Source organism: Pleurodeles waltl, chromosome 6, assembly GCF_031143425.1.
Source record: "Pleurodeles waltl isolate 20211129_DDA chromosome 6, aPleWal1.hap1.20221129, whole genome shotgun sequence".
In the NCBI taxonomy this organism is placed as follows: domain Eukaryota; kingdom Metazoa; phylum Chordata; class Amphibia; order Caudata; family Salamandridae; genus Pleurodeles; species Pleurodeles waltl.
Genome location: NC_090445.1, coordinates 1,663,588,069 through 1,663,614,396, shown reverse-complemented (window position 1 = coordinate 1,663,614,396; position 26,328 = coordinate 1,663,588,069). Strand labels below are relative to the sequence as shown.

At 45.3% G+C, this 26,328-nt stretch overlaps 1 protein-coding gene across 4 annotated transcripts in view; it reads right to left on the bottom strand.

Moving 5' to 3' along the window:
- The window catches only part of CCDC187 (coiled-coil domain containing 187), a 289,883-nt gene that overhangs the window by 222,502 nt on the left and 41,053 nt on the right, over positions 1–26,328 (bottom strand). For all 4 annotated transcript variants that reach the window (XM_069241620.1, XM_069241621.1, XM_069241622.1 and 1 more), the window contains one exon: positions 10,308–10,437. In XM_069241620.1, coding sequence (XP_069097721.1) covers positions 10,308–10,437 — 130 coding nt within the window. The remainder of the gene's footprint in view (positions 1–10,307; positions 10,438–26,328) is intronic.

Sequence of the window (26,328 nt, the reverse complement as noted above, 5' to 3'; positions counted from 1 at the left end):
CGAATGTATACTTGCAGTAATGACTACTCAGTAGTAATAATAAGGTAAGACATTCCACAGTATCATAGTTACAAACAAAAACAAAATTAATCTAGTTGAGAGTTGAATTACTCGCTGATCAATTTAGCACTTAAACAATAATTTGTAAGGTGTTGGTTATAGAAGGCAAGGTATGAAAGAAAAGTGAGCAGGATATGTGTGCATATGCCACAGCAGGCAAAGGAAAATAATTGCTGGTAGAATTTCCCCCACTATAGGTATTAGGCTCCTGTAGAATATTTATTTTTTGTTCATAAAACACAAAAGCAAAAAAATTGCAACAAGCTGCTTTTTTTCGCATGTGCAAAATTTAGATGCTTCGTGCTCGTTTGTGCGAGTACATGTCTGGGTGACATTCTGCGAAAACTGCATCATTTCACAAATTCCACCCTCTGGAACCAATCTGCAAAGAATTACAAATTTATTCGGTAGCGAAATTTCTCTATATGTTAATTTCAAAGAATTTGCATTTCTTCAAAAACATCCACCTACTACTAATAGCAGTGTTAATCTCCTCTGTATTTAGCACTTCCTGCAGAAATAAAACCATTTATCATTGCCATCTAACACTTAATCAGTGCCCAAATCCTTTAAAAATCAAGATATTGGTCTAAGTTTCTGCAAATTTCTCTTTTGTTCTTTATCATACAACAGTTGTTTCCAGCCTTTTGACTTCTGTGGACCCCCACTTTATCCTTAATGGAATCTGGGGACCCCCCACTAAGTCATTACAAGAAGTTGGGGACCCCGGCCTAAACATTGTCGATGATTTGAAATATAAAACAATACACAAAAAATACATAAACAAACATTCATCAAACACATACACAAACAAGAACACATTTTATTTAATTTTAAAACAAATATAAAATTAAAAAAATTAGAAATATATTTTTAATAGGAAGGTTGGAGCCTTTCTAAATTCAATTAACGCCACACATGGGCTACACTATATTCTGTTTGATGCACCTGCACTGTTCCCACGAATCAATATGAGGATACTAATTTAATTTTTAGCCTACATTTTAAAATGTCTTGACATTTACAGTACGTTTTACAATTTTCAATTGTCATTTAGCCATTTTATTTATATACATTTATTAATCTTTTATTATTATTTAATTTTCTAAGCAGTCGCGGACCCCCTAAGGAGGCTTCCCGGACTCCCACGAGTCCCCGGACCACACGTTGGGAACTACTGCCATACAAGATACTTTGTCGAAGGAGAGGCAATCAACATCTATGAGACCGAGGTGTCACTTTAGAAAAATTAACAGGAAAAACATTAAAATAAAAATACTGAAAAAATAACATGCCACATTTTCTTTTCTGAATTTTTAGGGTAAACATTTTTCTGATTGATAGGAGAAATACCTCTGGAAGGGCAGGAAAACCGTGAAAAATAAAAAAGAGAACATGAAAAATCTTAAAAACTTATATAAAATTTAAATGCTAATGCATCTTGTTGTTTGCACTATTACGATACCACATGTGATGCACTTTCGGAAATGTTTCTTTTGTTCAGAAGGACTTGCACAGTTGGAAAGCTCTATGAATCCGATACTGCCTCTGAGGCTTTGCTATTAGCTAATAAGCAAAGTACATTTTATGTGTTGTTCTTACCTTTCCCATCCTCTGGACAATAGCTTAATAACTGTTATGATGTCCCACGTTGTTTTTCATCAGGATCTGGCTGATTGCCTCCAGGCACCGGCATTTTCTTGTACTTTGCTCATCCTGCCATTGCACTATTCACTTTATCATGGTTTGCTAGCGCAATGTTTTTTGCATGTGGGGTTTGTAAACTAGGAAGGTTCTCTGAATTTGGGAGTGCACTAATGGTTTGCTTTTGATTATTTATGTATTGTATTCTGCTCCCCTTGCTCCTCTCTCATTTGTTTTTAAATTCAAATAAAAATTAAAAAAATTACAAATCAATTAAAAAAAAAATCATTATTTTCACATATCGAAAACAAGTGCTTGTTCAGTCATTTCTGATTTTACTAAGCATTTTTTTTTGGTTTTGTTTACAATTTTGGATTGTCAGATGATGTTCAGAATAACAAGTTCTTTCCTATTAATGATTTGGGTATTCGTCGGCAATCAATACTAATAAATATTTCTTACTAGCATGATGAGACTTTGTGGCAATTTCCCAGAAGATAGACATGGTATCTATGGGAGGGTAATCAATTTCTAGCAAGTACCTGCACTGATTAACCAGGCTTTGTGCCTCTTGGTCAGACTCCAGTACATTTACCGAAAAAGGTGCTCACAGGTTTTACTAAAGCTTAACATCAGAACTGATTCTCTAACAAAAGGCTAAAAGACTGAACCACAATTGTTTATTATTCCTGAACTTAAATCAAAATCCCACCCATGCATTTTTTTCAGCCATGAATGGATGTCATGCTTGGTGGTATGGGTTCTAGTATATTTATGATGTTGTTACCATTCAAGAATTGCGCCACAATAGCCTAGTAGAGAAGACATTTGAAGAAGTGGATTTAAGTGAGACACAGGGGACATGAGAGTTGGTGCAAATCAAATTTGTTTGGATAAAAAGTTCCACATTCGAAGTGCTAGCAGTCAATAAGAATGGTTTCTGGTTCTTGCATTCTTTTTTATGGGCCCTCCAGTCCCAAAGCATCGGTGAGGGGATGCTTACTACATGTTTTTCTATTTCCCCTAACTGTAACAGCTGATCTTCCAGGAAGCTGGGTTGTGATATGTTGACAGTCCTCTATAGCGCTGGGAGGCCTTTGGGTAGCCATGTGCTATATAAGCAACTTAACATAACATATGTTATGCAAGACAAGTTGAGGCAAACTATTCCTCAATGGGGAGCCAGTGGAGAGAGATGCACATGATGGGATGTGCTCCAACTTATAGGCACTGAGGCGAGCAGTGGAGTGAAGTATTGATCTCAAAGGAGCAATTGTAGACTTGGGACCTCAGCAAGGATAGAGCTACCAACATCAATAACTGAGAGGGTTAGCGACTGAACTGATCTGTGAAAGTCTTCATAAGAATTAAAAGCTTACATCTGCGAGCATATGAAGATGATAAGAGGTGGATTAAATTATTTCAGACACCTTTCCTTGTACAGTATGTTACCTTATTCTATGAAGCCTTAATATTTGGTGAAAAGTGGGTTGTTGGTGTTAATTTTAATAAGATGCGTTGAAAGAAACAATGTTGGCTGTGAATAGCAATTCCTCCGGTTGCAGTACTAAGAAGTCTGTCTTTGATACGTTGGGTTTTAGAAAAATGGAGGCCACCCACTGCTTGATATGAGACAGGCAGATTTGGGGGTTTAAAATGTTCTCATTAGATAGTAACTTAAGCTAAAGTAGCGTGCTATCCGTATATCGATGGACAAACACACGCGAGTGCTAGTCCACTGCACTCATTGATTATTATTATATGTTTTCAAATTAGAGTTAAAAAAATCTGATTTAAGAAGCGCTTGCAGTTTTGATGTGTGGTGAATACTCTGTATTTTTAAAATGCCAATTAAAAAGTATTCAATATTTTCAACCTCAGTAAGAAGAAAGGACAATGGGCCCTCTGGGGTTTAACTGTGTGGCTTGCACGTTGCAGCTAGATCTCAGAAGCAGGCAATTAACCCACCGACCATTCTGCAGTAAGAAAAAATAATGAAACTGGAATGTAATTTACTCTTACTATATGCTAGGGCAATGGTACCTTTAAAACAGAGGTTTCTGTGGGCTGTGGGTAGTTGACACAGAATTCAGCATTTGAAGAAAGGGGCTATCTGAGAGGAGCCATGCAGTTATCATGATAAGGTGCTGAATGATCTCCGGTTTTGTTTATTGTCCAAGGGTTATAAGATATTCCAATCATTTTGTTGTGCGCATGGCCAGGCTTACATTCCCTAAAAAGGTTGGACCTCAACCTCTCCAAGAATATTTGAAAAGAAATTTGGCAAGCATACAGCACAATTTCCATAAATAGTAAGAAACGAGCTAAATGTGCTACATATGGTTAAAGATCAGAATTTGCAATGCCGTGTGGCTTATCATTTTTCAAAATGCATAAATCATCTTCCTTCACTTTGTTTTTCATCCTAACCCTATCAGTTGTGCAGTCATACGTTATGCCTGAGAATCCACTTGAGAGAAGCAGGGTGGAAAAATCAATTAGTACACAAATCTCAAAGTACTCGGCCATAGACATTGGAGCCACAGACATCTTCCAGGCTGATACAGAAATGCTACCGCTCAATTATTTGGAGGTTGCGGAAGCAGAGAGCAGACAGACACATAGGGGGCCATTCTGACCCTGGCGGTCGTTGACCGCCAGGGTCAACGACCACGGGAGCACCGCCAACAGGCTGGCGGTGCTCCCAAGGGCATTCTGACCGCGGCGGTTCAGCTGCGGCCAGAAAGGGAAAACCGGCGGTCTCCCGCCGGTTTTCCGCTGCCCTTAGGAATCCTCCATGGCGGCGCAGCTCGCTGCGCCGCCATGGGGATTCTGACACCCCATACCGCCATCCTGTTCCTGGCGGTTCTGCCGCCAGGAACAGGATGGCGGTATGGGGTGTCGTGGGGCCCCCGTAAGAGAACCCCACAAAGAATTTCAGTGTCTGCTTAGCAGACACTGAAATTCGCGACGGGTGCAACTGCACCCGTCGCACACTTCCCACTCATCCTCGTGGGAAGTGGTTTCCCGCTTGGCTGGCGGGCGGCCTTCTGGCGGTCGCCCGCCAGCCCAGCGGGAAACACAGAATCACCGCGGCGGTCTTCTGACCGCGGAGCGGTGTTCTGGAGGGGGAACTTTGGCAGGCGGCCTCCGCCGCCCGCCAAAGTTAGAATCACCCCCATAGTGCTTAATTTGTGTTGGTTGTTTCCGGTGCGGAGCACCGGCACTCATTTTGAGGGCAGGCACTTATTTTTTTGCCTCAAGCATTTACTACGAGCAAAAGACACGCATGGGAAAGACGGAGGAAGAGAAAAACGAAAAAGCGTCACAAAGGGAGAAAGCAGAAAGCTGCAAGAGTGAGCTGAAGGGGCAGGGAGTGGCTGTAAATGGATTGAAGAGGCCCGAGATGGCTTCAGGATTACGTGGCCTCAGTATTCTGTGTTTGCACATTTAATTGCAGCAGCCGTGTGTTTAAGAGGAGGGCTTTGGCCATGGGCATATTTTTATTTACAAATTAAGCACTGCAGACACCAATAATGGATGCCTAGGTTCCAGGCAGTACAGGAGTTCTGATAGCATCATAGAAGGTTTTATGAATGTAAATGTTGAAATACCCCCACACAAATCATGAAATAACAGCCATAGCAGTAAGTGTCCTCTGGTTCCAAGGAACCAAAGTCAGCAATATACCTTCCAATCTCAGCATGAATAAATCATCCCTAAAATACCAGCTTAAATATATTTTTGATATGCAAACATTTTGTCCGAAACACCAGGTTTCCGGTTTCTGAAAATACAGAGATTTCACCAGGAAGTTCAAAATATGTATTTTAGATAAAGAAGTTGAGATTCCACATAAAACTGTATATTCGTCCCAAACTATAGGATTACCATTTAAATAGTTACACGTTTGATCACCAAACATCACCTTCTCTACATATGCAACTGTCAACCAAGGACAGCGTCTGCCTTCCTTTCCCTTTATCATCCTCAAATGACAGTGTTTTTCACCACCTGTGTGGCAGGGATGTCAAAGTTATATCAAGAACTGTCCCAGTAAATCATTTCGAGGGATAGCCATAATGTCATTAAGAAGACCCACAAGTGAAGGATAAGCCAATGTCAGGCCACAAATAGCCGGAATACCAACAAGAATTCCCACATCACGCCAGGTACAGGAATGCCTAGAATATTTAAAGGCTAGGGCATCATGCAGAAATAGCCAAAAGTTACCTGGAATGCCCAATACATGATACAAATAGGTCACTATTAAGCCAGTGGCAGCTAGAAGAGTGACATAAATGTCAACTACATGCCACATATTGATCAGTAGTATATATATTAATCAATATATCCAAGAATGCCCTCAATATGCCAAGTGTGGGCTACTATTATTCGAGGGATAAGCAGAAAGTTGCCAATGATGCCCTAAGGTGAAGATAGACAAAATGCTATCAAGAAAGGGCCATTATGTGAGATATGGGCAGTCCCAGAAGCATTAGGCCAAGCTGGGCTCCTGATCTCCTGTCCATACACCTGAATTATCCCCTACTCCCCTAAACAGACACAGGCATGTACTTATGTCCCTTATGCGCTCATCACACTCATGCATGTACACACCCACCCTTCTTCCATCCGACTTACTTCCTCCTTTCACTAGCACCTCAGGCATCCCTCTGGTCCTTCTCCCACTCAACACTGAGGCCTCATGCTTTTGGAATAGCCGGCGGTAGGGAGAGGTGGAAGCCGCAGTAACTGGGAGGGTGAGGTTTGGAGCGACTGGTGCTTGCACCGCCCCTCACTCAGACAAAACTGCAGGGTTTTTGTCCATGCAGGCTGCATGACGCTGAAGGGGGGCTACGGCTCAGCATGCAGGCTGCATGATGCTGAAGGGGGCTATGGCTCAGGCTGCAGGCTGCCTGCTGAAAGGGGGCTACGGCTCAGGATGCAGGCATGCTGAAGGGGGCTATGGCTCAGCATGCAGGCTGCAGGCTGCATGCTGAAGGGGCTATAGCTCAGGCTGCATGCTGAAGGGGGCTATGGTTCAGGCTACAGGCCGCATGCTGAAGGGGGCTCCGGCTCAGGCTGCAGGCTGAATGCTGAAGGGGGCTGCAGCTCAGGCGGCAGGCTGCAGTCTGCATGCTGAAGGGGCTATAGCTCGGGCTGCATGCTGAAGGGGGCTACGGCTCTGGCTGCAGGCTGCATGCTGAAGGGGCTATAGCTCAGGCTGCATGCTGAAGGGGGCTACGGCTCTGGCTGCAGGCTGCATACTGATGGGCGGCTATGGCTCAGGATGCAGGAAGCATACTCATGGGGAGCTATGGCTCAGGATGCAGGTTGCATGCTGAAGGGGGCTACGGGTCTGCATGCGGGCTGCATGTGCAATGGAACCATTAGAAAAGCTGTTGCCCTGTATTCAAACCCTTGGCTTAGCTAATAATTCACTCCACTGGCAGCTGGCTCCATCCAAAATTCCCGAATAGGACAATCACAACAGACACCGTCAGTACTAATAAGTACACTAGTAGCAGGAAAAGCAGCACTGTTAGGACTATTAGAAGTTCTAGTTTCAATAATAACACTGGTAATGGTAAACATAAGAACAGTAGTGTTGTAGTAATACGACCTGTATTAACAACAGTAGCAATATTTGTAATAATTGCAGGGATATCAGTTGTAACAATAGTAACATTAGCAATACCTGTAAGTGGAACAGAAGAAGGAAAAGTAATAGCAGCAGTAACAGGAGTATTAGTGAACACAGTTACACAAGTACCCATGGGAGTACTATGGTGTCCATAGCCGCAGCAGTAGTAGTGACAGTCATGATCTTTACAGTAGCGACGGTATTAGTGTAACTCAGGTGTCCAGGCGTCCCCAGTGCACTACCCCCAGCACACACACCTAGTCACAACAGACGTCACTACAGCATTATCTCCCCCTACCAGGATCCACATGTCACGAGAGTGCCTACCTGCCCCTACCCAGGAGACACACGTCACTAGAGCATTTATCTGCCCCTACCCAGGAGACACACGTCACTAGAGCATTTATCTGCCCCTACCCAGTAGACACACGTCACTAGAGCATTTATCTGCCACTACCCAGGAGTCTGACCCTACCCGGAGACACACATCACTAGAGCATTCATCTCCCCTACCCAGGAGACACACGTCACTAGAGCATGTATTTCCCTTTACCCAGGAGACACACGTCACTAGAGCATTTATCTGCCCCTACCAAGGAGACACACGTCACTAGAGCATTTATCTGCCCCTACCCAGGAGACACACATCACTAGAGCATTTATCTGCCCCTACCCAGGAGACACACGTCACTAGAGCATTTATCTGCCCCTACCCAGGAGACACACGTCACTAGTGCATTCATGTGCCGCTACCCAGGAGACACACGTCACTAGAGCATTCATCTCCCCCTACCCAGAAGGCACACGTCACTAGAGCATGTATCTGCCCCTACCCAGAAGACACACGTCACTAGAGCATGTATCTGCCCCTGCCCAGGAGACACACATCACTGGAGCATTCACCTGCCCCAACCCAGGAGACACACGTCACTAGAGCATTTATCTGTCCCTACCCAGGAGACACACGTCACTAGAGCATTTATCTGCCACTACCCAGGAGACACACGTCACTAGAGCATTTATCTGCCACTACCCAGGAGTCTGACCCTACCCGGAGACACACATCACTAGAGCCTTCATCTCCCCTACCCAGGAGACACACGTCACTAGAGCATGTATTTCCCTTTACCCAGGAGACACACGTCACTAGAGCATTTATCTGCCCCTACCAAGGAGACACACGTCACTAGAGCATTTATCTGCCCCTACCAAAGAGACACAAGTCACTAGAGCATTAACCTGCCTCTACCCAGGAGACACACGTCACTAGAGCATTTATCTGCCCCTACCCAGGAGACACACGTCACTAGAGCATTTATTTGCCCCTACCCAGGAGACACACGTCACTAGAGCATTTATCTGCCACTACCCAGGAGTCTGACCCTACCCCGGAGACACACATCCTTAGAGCATGTATCTCCCTCTACCCAGGAGACACACGTCACTAGAGCATTTAACTGCCCCTACCCAGGAGACACAAGTCACTAGAGCATTTATCTGCCCCTACCCAGGAGACACACGTCACTAGAGCATTTATCTGCCACTACCCAGGAGTCTGACCCTACCCCGGAGACACACATCATTAGAGCATGTATCTCCCTCTACCCAGGAGACACACGTCACTAGAGCATTTATCAGCCCCTACCAAGGAGACACACGTCACTAGAGTATTTATCTCCCCCTACCCAGGAGACACACGCCACTAGAGCATTTAACTGCCCCTACCCAGGAGACACATGTCACTAGAGTATTTATCTCCCCCTACCCAGGAGACACACGTCACTAGAGCATTTAACTGCCCCTACCCAGGAGACACACGTCACTAGAGCATTTATCTGCCCCTACCCAGGAGACACACGTCATAAGAGCAGTTAACTGCCCCTACCCAGGAGACACACGTCACTAGAGCATTTATCTCCCCCTACCCAGGAGATACACGCAGGAGCTACATGTGCCTAGAGCGCTTACCTTCCCTGCCCAGGAGCTGCACCTCACTAGAGCGCTTACCTGCCCCCACCCAGGAGCTAAACCTCACAAGAGTGCTTACCTGCCCCCACCCAGGAGCTGCACCTCACTAAAGTGCTTACCTGCTTCTACGCAGGAGCTACATGTGACTAGAGCGTTTACCTTCCGTACCCAGGAGCTGCACCCTCACTGGAGCGCTTACCTGCCCCAACCCAGGAGCTACACCTCACTAGAGCCCTTACCTTCCCCTACCCAGGAGCTGCACGTCTAGAGTGCTTACCTGCCTCTACCCAGGAGCTACACCTCACTAGAGCCCTTACCTTCCCCTACCCAGGAGCTGCACGTCTAGAGTGCTTACCTGCCCCAACCCAGGAGCTACACCTCACTAGAGCCCTTACCTTCCCCTACCCAGGAGCTGCACGTCTAGAGTGCTTACCTGCCTCTACCCAGGAGCTACACCTCACTAGAGCCCTTACCTTCCCCTACCCAGGAGCTGCACGTCTAGAGTGCTTACCTGCCCCAACCCAGGAGCTACACCTCACTAGAGCCCTTACCTTCCCCTACCCAGGAGCTGCACGTCTAGAGTGCTTACCTGCCTCTACCCAGGAGCTACACGTGACTAGAGTGCTTACCATCCGCTACCCAGGAGTAGCACCTCACTAGAGCCCTTACCTGCCTCTACCCAGGAGCTGCACCTCAATAAAGCGCTTACCTTCCCCTGCCCAGGAGCTGCACCTCACTAGAGCGCTTACCTTCCCCTGCCAGGAGCCAGACGTCACTAGAGCACTTACCTGCTTCTACCCAGGATTTACACGTCACAAGAGCGCTTACCTGCCCTTACCCACCAGCTACACCTCACTAGACCCCTTACCTTCCCCTACCCAGGAGCTAGACGTCACTAGAGCGCTTACCTACCCCTACCCAGGAGCTAGACGTCACTACAGCGCTTACCGTCCCCTACCTAGGAGCTAGATGTCACTACAGCGCTTACCTGCCCGGCGGAGACCCTCGGCTCAGCTTCTCTCGAAGGACGGCTCTCTCGACGGGCGATGCTGCTCTCCGGGGAGGTGGCGGTGTGGCGCCCCCTCTCCACATCCACTTGATCTCCTCTGCTGAGTTTTCTGCAAAATTTCACAACACGCCAGCTCTATGTTACGTTGCAACAACAGGGAGTCACACCCACCATGCCCTTTCAATGCCGTTTTCTGTGCTCAACAGTGTGATTAGGATGCCACGGGCACCGGGCAGGTCTCAACATGCCCCATGCAAGGCGTTTCTTGTTGGCCAGGCTCCCTTTAAACAGACTTCTACCCAAGGGGCACCGCACAAGCTCGGAATTGACTAAAAATGCCATTGAGAAATCACTGCCATTCGGACAACCTTCAAAAATAAACTAGCAAAATTCAATATACAGAATTTCAGGGATTGGCATCAGTGTGCCTTCTAGTATCTCTGAACCTTCCAAATCCTGATCGGCCATGACGGAAGAGAAGCGCAGGTGGGCACAGTGCTATGCCCACGATCATGCAATTAGGTCGAATAGGGAAGCCAAGATTGGAACTCCAGTGCCCTGGGTTTAAATCCAGAACTGGGACATTGAATCAAAATCCTAAAAAAAGCACCGGCAAAGCCTCAAGGGCTTGCTTCGATGTATCAATAAATGTAAACACGGGAATTCAGAAATGCAGTTTACAAGCATAGTATGCACAAATGTTTTCATCACATTAGATTAAGCCTGCCCTACTGGCTTTGTCAATGCTGCAAAACAGTAACAAAATATTGCTTTCTGTGAAGAATGCACGTAGGAGAAAAATAACTGAATGTGAGAAATAGCTTGAGTTAATATTCAGATTTAAAGTACTCCCTCATTTATTCTAATTTACACATTTCCTTGAAAGTAGTTATTCATCACCAACTGATAACATGAGGTGGGAGACGTATACTCCTCTGGGCAGAGCCAAGCCAAAACCCACTCTATGTATATTTTAAAGAATTAACAAATATGTCATCCGGATAACTGCACTGCCAAGCCAGACCTAAGAAGCATTGGCAAAGCCAATAAGTCTCTGCAATCCAAGAACTATTGGCGTTGTCAATGTCTATTAGCCATGTGTTATGGAGTGGAGTGGATGTATGTGTTGTGGAGTTGAAATATGTGTAGTGTAAATTTGTGACATGGTGTGGAGTGTAATTATGGGAAGTGTAATTATGTTGCATGGTGTGCATTGATGTGGAGCGGCATTGTTTGGTGTGGAGTGGCACGTATTGAAGTTGAATTATGTGGAATGATGTTGAATTATCTTGTGTGGATTGCAATTATGTGGTGTGAAATTATGTGGGTTGGAGTGAACTTGTGTGTTGCGGAATTGTGTAGTATTGAGTGGAGTTATGTGTAGTGGAATTATGTGGCATGGTGTGCAGTGGAATTATGTGGATAGTACTTATGTTGTATTAAGTGCAGTGGAAATATGTGTAGTGGCAATGTGTGTCGTGGAGTGGTATGTATTGAGTATAATTATGCGGTATGGTGTTGAATTCTGTGGCATTATGTGGAATTCTGTGGTGTGGTTTGGATGTATGTGGTGTGTAGTGCAATTGTGAGTTTTGGAGTGGAATTGTGTGGTGTGGAATGGAATTTTGTGGAGCTGAATTATCTTGTGTGGAATTCTGTGGCGTTTAGTGAAATTATATTGAGTGAAATTATGTGGCATGGTGTGGAGTGTTTTTATGTGCTGTGTTGCTCTGTGGTGTGAAGCGGATTTATGTGGAGTGCAATTATATGGTATGGAGTAGAGCGTAATTCTGTTATGTGGTGCAGAATTGTGTGGTGTGGCGCTGTGTGGAATTGTGTGGCCTGGTGTGGAATTATGTGGAGTGTAAATATGTGTCACTTGTGGAGTTGAACTTTGTGGAGCGTAAATATGTGTTTTGGAGCTGAGTGCGTATATGTGGAATGTAATTATGTGGCATGAAGCGTAATTATGCAGGTTGGAGTGCAATTATGTAAAGTGGAATTATCTGGAGTTGAATTGTGTTGAATGGAGTGTAATGGAATTATGCTGTATGGAGTGGTATTATGTGAAGTGGAATTATGTGTCATGGAGTGGAAATTTGTGGAATTGAATTTGTTGGATTGCCATTATGTGGAATGTAGTGGAATGGTGTGGAGTTGAACTTTGTGGTGTGGAATTATGAGACACTTAAATGTGTTGTTTGTAGTGGAATTATGTGGTGTGGATTTGTGTGCTGTGGAATTGCATGGCACTTAATTGTTTGGCATTGTGTTGATTTATGTAGAGTTGTACACTTGTTGTCTTGATAGGCCAGCTGAATGCAGGGCCCAGTCTGCATCAGTCAAAAGCGCTGCTTGTGGAAATTTGCAGTTGCGGCAAGCTCCTTAGACCGGATTGCTTAGGTTAAAGGGCTGGGCTGTGCATTGTTTACATAATGAAGAGGGGGAAGGCGCTACAACATACACTTCTGCAGGCGATGACTCACAGCACAGGGAATAGATATAGGCTATATAAGGTGTCGAAATTTTGTGAAAAATTCATGATTACCCATGCGTATATTGAATTTGTAAAGTACGCTTTTGGTAAATGTCCAAGCAAAGATGCACAAAACTTTTCGAGGAGCTGTATTTTGAAACGGTCTTTTAAAAGCGCTTCAAGTCATCACCTTTTGCATTTCGAACACGAGCCCTCGGGGGACCAGATGAAAGCCAATTATGGAGCTGCGGAAACCCTCACCAAAGAACCCGGACAAAAAGGTCAATTAAGCCGAGCACGTCAACACGTTTTAAAGGAGAACAGAAATGTACTCCGGCGGCTAGTTGCGTGCAAATTAAATATCTTACATTTTTCCTCTGAAATTCGGTTGATAGAAAACCTTTCAAGTAATGCAGTGTTGTGATGTTGTGTTGTTGTGCTGAGGGGGGGCATTAACCAAATTACCACGCACTGCTCCATGCCCTTGAATGGCACACAAAAGATCTGTCTGCAGTAGTACCGGTGGGGGCTGTGGGCACAGATCACACTCCCCGCGGCTGCAGGAGGAGGGCCTGCCAGAGACCTGAGCAGTGGGGCTCGTAGAGGTGCAGAGGCCCTGTCATAGGATCAAATAACAACCTGCTGGGAGAGGAAAAGGGGAGGGGGAGGCAGGATGGGAGAAAAAGAACTGACTGAGAAACAGCTTCAGATTATTTTCAGATTTAGAATACTCCCCCATTTATTCTCATGTAAGCACTTTCTCGAAGGTGGAATTATATATGCATCGCCAAATGATAACATGAGGTGAGCGACTAATATTCCTCTGGGCGGAGCCAAAACCCACTCTATGCTTCTTACACAGATAGGCTAAAATTACGCACAATTTAGAACAGTCGTAAACTATTATTTGGTGTATTTTCTAATTCATGGATATACTACTATATGTATGTATGTATGTCGTATTTGTAAAGCGCATTCCGACTCACGAAGAGCATCAAAGCGCTAATGTAGAAGGAGAGAAAAGAGGGAGATAGCAAGGATCCAAGGAACCCACCCAAGAGACAGCTAAAAGTAAAAGAGAAAAAAAGGAATTACTTGAAGGTACAAACCGGGGTGCAAAATGGATACTATCGGGAGAAGAGCCATGTTTTAACCAGTTTCCTGAACCTTAGGTAACAGGGTTCTTGCCTGATATCAAGGGGAGCGAGTTCCAACTTTTGGCAGCCGCCAAGGTGAAAGCTTTATCCCCCCATTTGACTTTATAAGTGCGGGGAACCTGAATTCGATAGGCTTTGGAGGACCTCAGGTTTCTCTTGGGAGTATGCCAGCAGAGCCTGGTGGTGAGGTAGCGAGGACCAATCCCGTGAGTAGCTTTATACGTCAGACAGAGTGATTTAAAAATGATGCGCTGAGCCACCGGAAGCCAGTGCAATTGTTTAAGGCACTCTCTGACAGATACCCGCCGTGAGAGGTTGAGAACCACTCTAGCGGCTGCATTCTGGACCAATTGCAAACTATAGGGGTCATTTAAAGTAAGTGGGAAGTTGTAAAAATCTGGTGAAGTGTTTGGAAAGTGGTTTTGAGGTCAGTTAATACCATTTCTGCTTATACAGAAACATACTGAATTCTGTGCCTATTAGTCTTAAGAAAAAAGCTGGTGATAATCTTACAACAATAGTTGCTGAATACCAGACATACACAATGGTTGCCCATTTCTCTCTAAATTTGCGATAATGCCGTTATTACAGGTTGTGGTAACAACATTAAGGAATTGTGGTATAAAAGTAAAAAATCTGACATTTTGTAAATGAGTTCCTTTGCGGTTCTTCATTTTGCCCAAATGGAAATGCAGTACAGCTCCAGTGTTCCTTAATAGTAGAATCTATTCCATGAGTCCTAAAAGTGCTTCCGCTGTTGCCCTAAAACATTCTTCTAACTCATGGGTCTTGCAAACATTTTCACAGGAAGAGCAAAAATTATAGGATGTAGGGTGACCAAGGGCAGTGTTGATGCTAGAAGGGTGGGCTCAGGTGAGGTGTGTTGTAAGTTGGGCATAGGTGGAGAGAAGAATATATATAATGTGGACTGTGAATTGTGGAGTTATTTTGAGTTTTTTTTTTTTATAATGGCTTCTAAAGTAAGCCCCTGGTCTCCAGAAAGACACTTAGGTCCTGATTTAAAGTTTGGCGGTCAGAGTACCGTCAGACAGGGCAGCAGTGGACATTATGGCCCTCATTATAAGATCAGCGGTAAAAACCTCCTACAGCTGCGGCGATGGCCGCCAAAAGACCATTGCCGCGGCTACCAGCTGTCTGCCTAATTATGACCACAGCTGGATTTCTGCCACAACAAGGGCGGGAATCCGGCTGTGGCCATCCTGGCAGATGGCGGTAAGGTGGCGGTGCTACCACCAGCAGTGCTACGCCAGTAGACCACTGCCTGCCATATTATGACAAATAATACGACCTGGCGGTGTTCTGCTAGCGGGTGCCACTGGCAGTAGCAGTGCCCCATCCCGTCTCCTGCTGGAAGACCCCGTGGATCCAGGTAAGTCAAGTCTCCAACAGGGGAGGGGGCTGGGGGGTGTTGTGTGTGTATGTGGGGGGGTGTGCATGTATGTGTGTGCGTGAATGCGGGTGTGTGTTGACTGTTAATTGTGTGTGTGCATGTATGGAAGTGTAATTGTGCTTATGTTTGAAATCGTAATGTGTGCCTGTGTGTATGTTTGGAAGTGTGTGCAATGTATGCATGCATGTATGTATGTGTGAATGAGTGTGTGTCCGTGTGTGAAGGGGGGCGTGGATGTAGGGGGGCTGGGGAGTGTTTTGGGAGGTGGGGGGGTCTATGGAAAGGTAGGAGGGGCTCCTATCAGTGACAGGAAACAAATTCCCTGTCAGTGATAGGGTGTACCTCCATGGTTTTCATGGCTTTATGAATGCCACAAAGGCGATAGGTGGGGTTATAATCCCACAGGGGCACAATGGCGGCCGTCGGGCTGGAGATGGATATCTTCAGCCCAGCGGCTGATACTGCCATGGCGGTTGGAGTGGTACATTGGCAGATTGGCTTCAGCCAACCCGCCAATGTCATAATGTGGTGGTAAGTACCGCCAGCCTGTTGGCGGGACTAGTGCCACATTATCACCGACCGCCGGGGTCATAATGACCGCCTATGTCTGACACCATGACAGACTTTTGTGGACAGACATCCACAAAAACTAGAGATCAACGCCAGCCCAGATGTGATCTCTGCAGCTTGACAGGAACTGTTTTCATGTGATCCTGGAGTAGTAATCTTTGTTATTCACCTACAGGTAAGTTTGCAGTGTTAATATCTGCAGATGGACAGTGGGCAGAAATTTCTGAGTGATGTGGTCTCCTCTCACTGTAGAGGCCATAGCAGTAATCAGTGAAAGTTGTGGTTTTCACCTTCAGGTGAGCAGTTTTATTGTAATCTTTGATTAATTTACTATCCGCCAACAGGTTACATTATCTTATCAGCATTTGTATAGCATGCTCTACCATTAGCATGGCACAACAGAGCTTTCATATTCTGAGTGTCCTTTTCATACAGACCTGGGATTTCCATAGAATGGTTGTGTTTGTTGGTTGTGTCTGTCATTGGTACAGTAGTCATTTCTGATGAATAAGCAATTCTCCCATAGGGGAGCTCTATAATGATAAACACTTAGGGATGTGATTTATTTTACATGTCAGCACTGGAGGGGTATCTCTGAAGGATGTGGTATTCTCAAACAGGGAAAACCCTGACTACTAATCTAGGGGTGATGTGGTATTCACCTACATGTGAACATTTCACTGGTAATCAATGATTTATGTGGTGTATGCCTACAGGTGAATAATGTGATTCTTGCCCATTTTGCATCATTTTAGTCATTAGACAGCATTTCTGTATTGCACAGCTTGCCACATAGATTACTGGACCTTCTCTGTTTATCCCCTTATTTGGGTGTACAAGCACAGTAGCTGCCTATATGCTGTATTCTTGCAAGCCTATCTCATCCACCTCATCCACCATCACAGCGCTAGGTGCTATCCTCCCAATACATGATAAAAGCACCTCTCTAGTCAATAATGTATGGCCCAATCATGCATGACCCAGAAAGCTTCTTTCATATGTTCACAACAAATACAACACTGCCAAGCCTCACAGTGTAATGTGCTACCTGTCCGAAAATGTGCTTCAGCATCCTCATACGGGTATAAAGTGCTATATTCTACCTTCCCCCAGGTAACCACAAGAACAGTAATCTCTAAGTATAGTGTATCTCACCACAGGTGTAATGGTATTAGACCTGGCATCCTTGGCATGGTTTTGCCCCTACCATTTTGCCTTCAGATCTCCTGTTTAGAGGACTTCAATTTTGCTGGCCTTAGGACTCTGCGCAGTTTACCACAGTTAACCAGTGCTAAAGTGCTTGTGCTCTCCTTCAAACATTGTTGAATTTGCTTATACCCAATTGGCACATTTAATTTACTTTTTAATACCTAGTAGAGAGGCACTACCTGTGCCAAGGGCCTGTAAAGTAAATGCTACTAGTGGGCCTGTAACACATATTGTGCCACCCACTTAAGTAGCACTTTAAATATGTCTCAGGCCTGCCATTTTAGCCTGTGTGTGCAGTTTTAAACTACCATTTTTTCCTGGCAAAAGAACTTTTAAGTTTTCTATGTCCTGGTAGTGAAAAACTCTTACATTCATTTGTCACTACTGCAAGACCTACCTTTCCCATAGGATAACAATGGAGTTACCATACTACATTTAATAAGTTGTAATGTCCAAATGGGAACAGGTAGCCAATTCACATTTGGTGTCTTTGGAAGTATATTGAAAAATCCTTAATTATGGTGGTCGGATTTTAAATTACAATTTTGAAAATACCACTTTTAGAAAGTTGGCATTTTCCTGCCTTAGTCTTTTAGTGCCTGCAGCCTATCTCTGGGTGACATGACTGGGTGAAGTTGACCTTTGTGTTTTGTGTATTCCACCTAGACAGCCATGCACAATAGGGAGCGTAGGTGTGACTGGATGGGCAATCACTGACCAGATACAAGGGAGGAAGGCAGGGCACCTATACACTTCAAAGGCATGCCTCTAAAAGCTTCTCCCCATTTCAAATGCACAAGTGGGTATAAATACTGAACTCCTGACACCAACCCTTCTGGACATGGGGATACTCTGCCAGGGAGAAGGACTACTGTGCTGCTGGATGGACTCTCCCTCTGCTCAACTGCCACACTGAATTACTTCTGCCCTGCTGTGCTGACCTGCTGCACTCTTGCCTGGTTGAGAAGGACTGGTTTTGCATCTCTTGAACACAGAGTGACTCCAAGGACAAATTGGCTGGCCTCCTGATCTGAAGCCTCATGGACCCAACAGGTTCCAACAACCTTGCACCTGCACCTAGACTCTACCATCTGTGAGCCTACCCTGAAAGTGGTGCCATTCCAGTCCTGAAACCTTGGAAGTCAGATTAAGGTGCTCTGCCAGTCTCTGGATCCAGCGGAACCAACACATCTCCTCTACTGCGCAGCACAAACCCACACATTGCCGCTGCTGCGTGGATTAGACTCATCACAGAGACCCCCCATCACGTCTGCAGCCTCATCGGAACCACCACTGTGCAATGCCTCCTTGGCGCAGGCCCTCGTATCCCTCGTCGACTGAGGGCTCCTCATCTCAGCCTTGCAGCTCCTCGAAAAAGATGCATTGTCCCATCTGAGCACTGCATCCTTGATGCTAGAATTCACATCACACACCCAGTCAACAGGATCCTGGATGACGACACAGAAACTCACATCGCAACCTTAGAGCATCTTGTATCGGACGCATCGCTTCGGCTGCGTGACACATCTTCAATGGGGATCCTTGCAACACTGCAAACCAGGATTTAAATAATCTGTTCAGTAAGACTAACCAGGTCCCCACAGCTGCCTCCCGATCCATTGTGGTTGGCCTGAACTTGTGACTTTGTCCCGGCCCAGCGAGACCAGATATCTACAGTTGACGCTTTGTACTTTTTAAAGCTATTTTCACCAAAATCTTTAAAACTGAATATCCCCAGTTCTCCTGATTAGACTTTTGTTGTTTTGGTCTTGTTTTATTTATTAAAAAGTCCTTTATTTTCTAACTTGATGAGGGATCCTTTTTGTGTGGAGCTTTCACAATATTACTGTTTGAAGAGTTGCACAAATACTGGTGTACACATTGCCTCTAAGTTAAGCCTGACTACTCTGTGGCAAGGTACCAGAGGGGTGAGCACAGGTTAATATAAATTCGCTTGTGCCACACCCTGACAAGGACTGTAGTTGTTGCTTGATGACAGCTCATCCCCAGTCAACCAACAACCCATTTTTTTACAAATGAGGTTGCCATTTCTGCTGACTCTGTTTTCTCCTAACAAAAAACACATTCATCATTTCTTATTGACGTGTCACCTTGAAGAGTTAAACATTGTTGGAGTGGTAAAACGAGTGAAGTGCCCCTCCTCCTCACCAGTAAACATTGGAGTGTACTGTTTTAATGAGGGGATGTCTGCTTACAGGTAAGCATACTGGAGTGCCAGTTTCTAAGTGAAATCATCTCCCAAACAGGTAGATTATGAGTAAGCACTGCAGTGATGACCTTTAACCGAAGTACTGTCTCCTGTAGACAAGCCGTGCAGTGGTGAACTCCTACAAGTAATGCACTGTCCTCCTGTTGGTAAGTACTGCAGCGGTGACCTCCAGAACCTTATTCACTACACTCATATAGGTGAGTGATGTAGTCTAATCTACTGAAACTGATACATTGTCATATGGGTAAGCACCGCAGCAGTGACTCCTGCAGATGATGCACAGTCCACCTTAAATGAGATCCGCTTTAGTGATCACCTGCCATTGGTGCACTGTCCTCCTATATTTAAAGGCTGCAGCAGTGATCTCCCGTAGATCACTGATGCATTGCCCAACTACGTAACAGTGCATTACTTGCTGTAGTGATTTCTGTGATGGGAGGTAAGCAGAACACCAGGGATCTCTTGCAAGCGATGTTCTGTCCTCTTACAGGTTAGGACAGCAGTGGTGATCTCCTGCGGGGTCTTCCTAGTCCTCCTATAAATTAGCGATGCAGTGATGACCTCCTGTAAGTGAAGCATTGACCTATTATAGAAGAGTGCAGCAGGCATGATCTCTTGCAAGCAATGCACAGTCCTCCAGTAGGTAACCGCAGCAATGATGACCTCCTACAAGTGAACCTTTGACCTATTTTATGTAAGCAATTGCAGTGGTGATCTCTTGCAAGAAATGCACTGTCCTTCTCTAGGTGAGCACAGCAGTGGTGATTTACAAGCCATTCTCTGCCCTCCTATAGGTTAGTGCTGCAGTCGTGACCATGTACAAGTGATGTACTCTCTCTGTTATACCTCCTATTTACCTGGTGCAGTGGTAAATGCCTTCATACAGGTAAGCGTAGTTGAGGTGATCCATGAAAGTGATTAATTATCACTCTATTTGTAAGCACTTTAGTGGCCACCTCCTGCAAGTGATGCATTCCCCTATAGGTGACACTACAGAGTACATGCTATGCATTGTAGGAACTCCACCTTTTTCGGCATGGTCACAGCGGATCTTTTGCCTTTTGTTGGACTCCATATTTTTGCTGGCTTTTGAGCACTGTGCACGTTACCCCTGCTAACCTGTGCTCTCCGTTAACCGAGGATAGATTGGCTTAGTCATGATTAGTATACTAAACTTGCCTACATGTCCCTAGTATAAGGTGTACAAAGTGTACCTAGGCTAGGAAGTTAAATGACACTAGTATACTGCAGTACCTATTGTGCTATTCACCACAGAGACACTGCACACATGGTGTCATGCTTATCCTGTGTAGTCTTACTGCTGCAGTGTAGAGTCTGCCATCCCATCTGTCAAAAATAGCTTTGTGACAGATAAAAACCTTCCCCGATGTAAGCATTGTAGCCACAAGACAGGGTGCATGGCATTTAAAAATGGTACATGCAGAAAGTTAATATTACCATTACCCTACAGTAAAAAGGCCAAATAGATATGTTCACTGTGGCAGGCCTAGCTGTCCAAATTAGAAAACCAAAGAACAGATTAAAATACTAATACTATTTCTTGTAAATGGGACCAGCTAGAAAAATGATTGAACAACTATGTTTAACTATTATTAAACATGAAACTAAATTGGGAAGTTGGATTTACCTGCCTGGAGCTCTGGGAGGCTAATTTGCATTGGCTCTTCTGGAGTAGCCAAGAAGCCCAGTGAGTAATTTGTCCTGATGAGGTGTGAAAACTGCTCTCAGAGCAGAGTTAAAGGCTGGATGTGGTGTGGTTGTTTTGTTTCTCTAGCAGGAAGACCACTTACAGCAGACCAATGAATTTTATTTAGTCCAAAGAGGCCTCCTCAGTTACTAGCAAATGTTGGCTGACACCTGGACTGGCTCCTTCTTTTGTAGTTCCAGTAGGGCTGCCATCACACTCTATGTGGGGAGAGCTGCCCCCAGAACTGGTCTGGAGTGACAGTAGAGGAGGGGCTACTCATTACACTGGCCACACTTCTGGGTGGGCACACATGCTTTGCACCAGGGAAAGGGTTTCTCCATCTTGGATTTTGAGAGCGAGGGGCACTCTTTGATTGTTTACAGTAGGGCAAACAGGATCTGTGGCAAATGTGTGTAGTGTTACCTTTGACAACTTTTACCTGATTGGCTAGAGAGGGACCATGAGTCAGCCCCATCCACTCGCTAGTGCCAGGCATAACTATGGCATCCATGTGAAATTTCCATCAAGTGATGACCTGTCTTCCTGCAGGCAAGTGCTGCAGTGCAGGAGGAAAGCAGTGGTGATCTCCTGCAAATGATGTACTGTCCACTGATTGGTGAGCAGAAGAGTGTTGATCTCCTGCAAGTATCACACTGTACTTGTGATGAACATAGCAGCAGTGATCTCCTGCAAGTGATGCACTGTCCTTGAATAGGTGGCTGTTCCAGTGGTGACCTCCTGCAAGCGACACATTATAGGTAAGTGAAGCAGTGATTTCTTAAAAGCAATGTGCTACCATCTTGCAGGTGAGTGCAGCTGTCGTGGCCTTCCACATGTGAAGCATCGATCTATTTTAGAGAACCAAAGCAGTAGTGATCTCTTGCAAGTAATGCACTGCCCTCCTATATGTGAGCACGGCAGTGGTGATGTACAATTTGTGCCCTGCCCTCCAATAGGCTAGTGCTGCAGCAGTGATCTTCTATGAGTGATGCTCTCTCTCCTATAGCTCCTATAAGTAGCATCTGCAGCAGTAACTACTTTCTTATGTGTAAGTACAACACTTGTGATGTCCTGCAAGTGATAAGTTATCCTTCTACATGTAAGCCCTTCAGAAGTCATCTCCTGGAAGTGATGCACTCTCCTGTAGGTGAGCACTACAGCTGTGATCTCTTTCATCTGATGGCCTATCCTTCTATAGGTGAAACCAGCAGTTGTGAGCTGTTCTCCAACAGGCAGGAGCTGCAGCAGGGCAACTGTAGGACTGACCTGCTTTATGTGACAACTGCAGAGGTGAGTTCCTGCAAGTGAAGCACTGTCCTCCTAAAGGTGTGTGCTGCAGGGGTGCTGTCCTTCAAGCACTGCACTGCCCTTCAGGAGGTGAGCACAGCACTAGTGATCTCCTGCCAGTGATGCATTGTTGTCCTACAGATGAGAGCTGCAGGAGTAACCTCCTGTAAGTGATGTAGTGTCCTCCTGCGGTTGATCAGCTGCAAGTGATCACTTTCCAGTTATAGGTGGAAGCTGCAGGGGCGATCACAGATAAGTGATTCGTTGTCCTCCTACAGATGAGTGCTGCTCTAGTAATCGCTTGCAAGTGATATACTGCCCTCCTATGGCTTATCTGCTGCAAGTGATCACTTTCCAGCTATAGATGGACATGGCAGCGGTGATCTCCTGCAGGTGAACGGTGTCCTTCCACAGGTGAGAGCTGTAGTGATGAAACTTCTGCAGGTGGATTTCTGTCTTATAAGTAAATGCTACAACTATGAGTTACTGCAAGTGATCACTGTCCACTAACAGGTGACCGCTGCAGTGGTGATCCCCTGCAAGTGATCATGGTCCCCCTACAGGTGACTGCTTCAGCAGCGATCTCCTGCAAGGGATCATGGTCCGCCTACAGTTGATCATTGCAGTGGTGATCTCCCACAAGTGATCATGGTCCACCTACAGGTGACCACTTCAGCAACAATCTACTGCAAGGGATCACGGTCCTCTTAAAGGTGACTGCTGCAGTGGTGATCTCCCGCAAGTGATCATGGTCCACCTACAGGTGATCATTGCAGTGGTGATCTCCTGCAAGTGATCATGGTCCCCCTACAGGTGACTGCTTCAGCAGCGATCTCCTGCAAGGGATCATGGTCCGCCTACAGGTGATCATTGCAGTGGTGATCTCCCACAAGTGATCATGGTCCACCTACAGGTGACCACTTCAGCAACAATCTACTGCAAGGGATCACGGTCCTCTTAAAGGTGACTGCTGCAGTGGTGATCTCCCGCAAGTGATCATGGTCCACCTACAGGTGATCATTGCAGTGGTGATCTCCTGCAAGTGATCGTGGTTCACCTACAGGTGACTGCTTCAGCAGCGATCTCCTGAAAGGGATCATGGTCCTCCTACAGGTGATCATTGCAGCGGTGATCTCCCGCAAGTGATCATGGTCCACCTACAGGTAACTGCCGCAGCGGTGATCTCCTGCAAGGGATGCACTGTCCTCCAACAGGTGAGCACTGCAGTAATGGCTTCAACGCGGCACACAACAGCTGCAAACAGGGTGCTGGGGCAAGAGAGCCACAACCGACTCTTAGAACCTTGCCCGACTTGTGCCCCGTGGACCACCACTTTGCTATACAAGCTTTTCTGCTGCTCAAATGTGCAAAACTGAGAGGTACCAGTACTCAGAGCATTCATACTCAACAAACAGGGCCAGCCTATACTCTCAGCCGGACAGAACCGGCCGTTTAAAAAGAATTAACCAATAAAGGGGAGTATTCTAGTGACCAGACACCCCAAAAAAAGACCACCATGAACAAGTATGAGGAGTCCCGCCCGTCCCAACTCAGTGTGCTATCTGTGCCGAGAGCCCCGCACAGTAATGACCCGCAGAGTAGAGAAGCGAACAATAAAGAACTGCACCAGCACCAAAGTAGGGTGAGGGCATCTGTTTGTAATCCTTCTGCTCGTGGCTCAACACCTCTTGTTATACGGCGGCCTGTCTAGCACACCACCAATGCCGAAGGCCTCACCGCGGTGACTGCAAAAAAATAACAAACAGAACAGAACTCGTATACATGTTTTTACCCATGGGGTCGAGTTCAAGTTTAAAAAGAAAAGGTTTTACCAGTTGAAGAAATGTAGCATCGATTATTTTGCGGATTCAATGTAACAGGCTCCTGTAAGGAGAAAGGGAAATTGTGGTTATTCCCTTTATTTTTGGAACTTGCATAACCTAGACTTAGGGTGACCTCAACAGTGTAAAGATTGGATGATGATAAGTTTCACCGACAGACAAGGGTTCGGTTTGATTAAAGGCCAGATGTGCATTGCACAACACCTTGAAATCTACACCCTCCGCGTGCAACCACTGTAGGAAGTCAAGAAATTGAACCTTTAACTTCTCTGTAGGTCAAGGGTCATCGTTCTGCAATTTCTTGGGCTCTTTCTAGTTGCTGGATTAAATGTCTCAGGACCCAATGTATATCCTTTGAACATGAGCACTTCATGAGAGAACCCAATGTACTTCGTGAGAGAACCCAATGTATATCCTTTGAACATGAGCTCTTCATGAAAGAACCCAGTGTGCATCCTTTGAACATCAGCACTTCATGAGAGAACCCAATCTATATCCTTTGAACATGAGCACTCCATGAGAGAACCCAATCTATATCCTTTGAACATGAGTACTTCATGAGAGAACCCAATGTGTATCCTTTGAACACGAGCACTTCATGAGAGAACCCAATGTGTATCCTTTGAACATCAGCACTCCATGAGAGAACCCAATCTATATCCTTTGAACACGAGCACTTCATGAGAGAACCCAATGTGTATCCTTTGAACACGAGCACTTCATGAGAGAACCCAAGTATATCCTTTGAACATGAGCACTTCATGAGAGAACCCAATGTATATCCTTTGAACATGAGCACTTCATGAGAGAACCCAATGTGTATCCTTTGAACAGGAGCACTTCATGAGAGAACCCAATGTGTATCCTTTGAACATGAGCACTCCATGAGAGAACCCAATGTGTATCCTTTGAACATGAGCACTCCATGAGAGAACCCAATGTGTATCCTTTGAACATGAGCACTCCATGAGAGAACCCAATGTGTATCCTTTGAACATGAGCACTCCATGAGAGAACCCAATGTGTATCCTTTGAACATGAGCACTCCATGAGAGAACCCAATGTGTATCCTTTGAACATGAGCACTTCATGAGAGAACCCAATGTATATCCTTTGAACATGAGCACTTCATGAGAGAACCCAATGTATATCCTTTGAACATGAGCACTTCGTGAGAGAACCAGTACCAATAATTGGTCAAATATGTTTCATAGAAAGAAAAGGAAGCACATGACAGAGCAGCATTAGGCGAAGAATGCAAGAACTAAGAGCTACTGCAGTTTGTGGGACCATGGTCAGGCCAACCTCAAACAGAACTTATGCTGTATTTGGTTGCTTTGGTTGCCAGAGCTGTAATCCTGCAAACTTGGAGGTATGCAGTGGCCCCAACCTTCGAACTCTGGGGACTAAAATGTCGAAGATAAGGGTTTGGAGGGTTGTTATACATTACTGTCTGTCACATGCTCCAAGTATCTGAGGCTGTGGGAGGGGCTAGGACCACTGTGATGTTTTGTGAAGTTGACTATGTTTTCCTGCATGAGTTGAAAAGATTGTGCTAATACTATAGTTTGGATTTTGGATTTAGGAAGGATTGTGTAGGGGTTGATGTGTTCTTTCCTGTATGAATATGATGCATTTTATGTGAACACTCCCAATAAGTATATAAATAAAAATAGAAACAGAACTGCATTCTTTACCTTTCTTGCCGGGCAGGACAGTTTCCCTTTGGGAAGGTCACCTCGAAGAAGGCCAAGTGTATGAGTGGCTCCCCACCACCGCATTCTAACGTTTCCTAATGTTTAGCTTTAGGTTGGTTGTCACCAACCATTCTTCAGTCACTGGTAGACATTTCATAAAACTCTCAAGATTCTAAGTCTTCCCTGGGTGAAGTTAGCACCAGCCAAAATGTAACCCCAAAGGATGGGGTTAAAAGCACCAAACGTGATGGATGGATATTAGGGAAGGTGGTAAAGGGACAGAACCTTGGGGTACATCACAAAATATATTTTCAAACTTGGAACAGGTAGCAGGGATGCTAGTTGCACGTTCTCTTTTCCAGAAGAAAGGGTTATCAATGTGACATCCAAATCTCCAATATCCCTTAGCTCGAT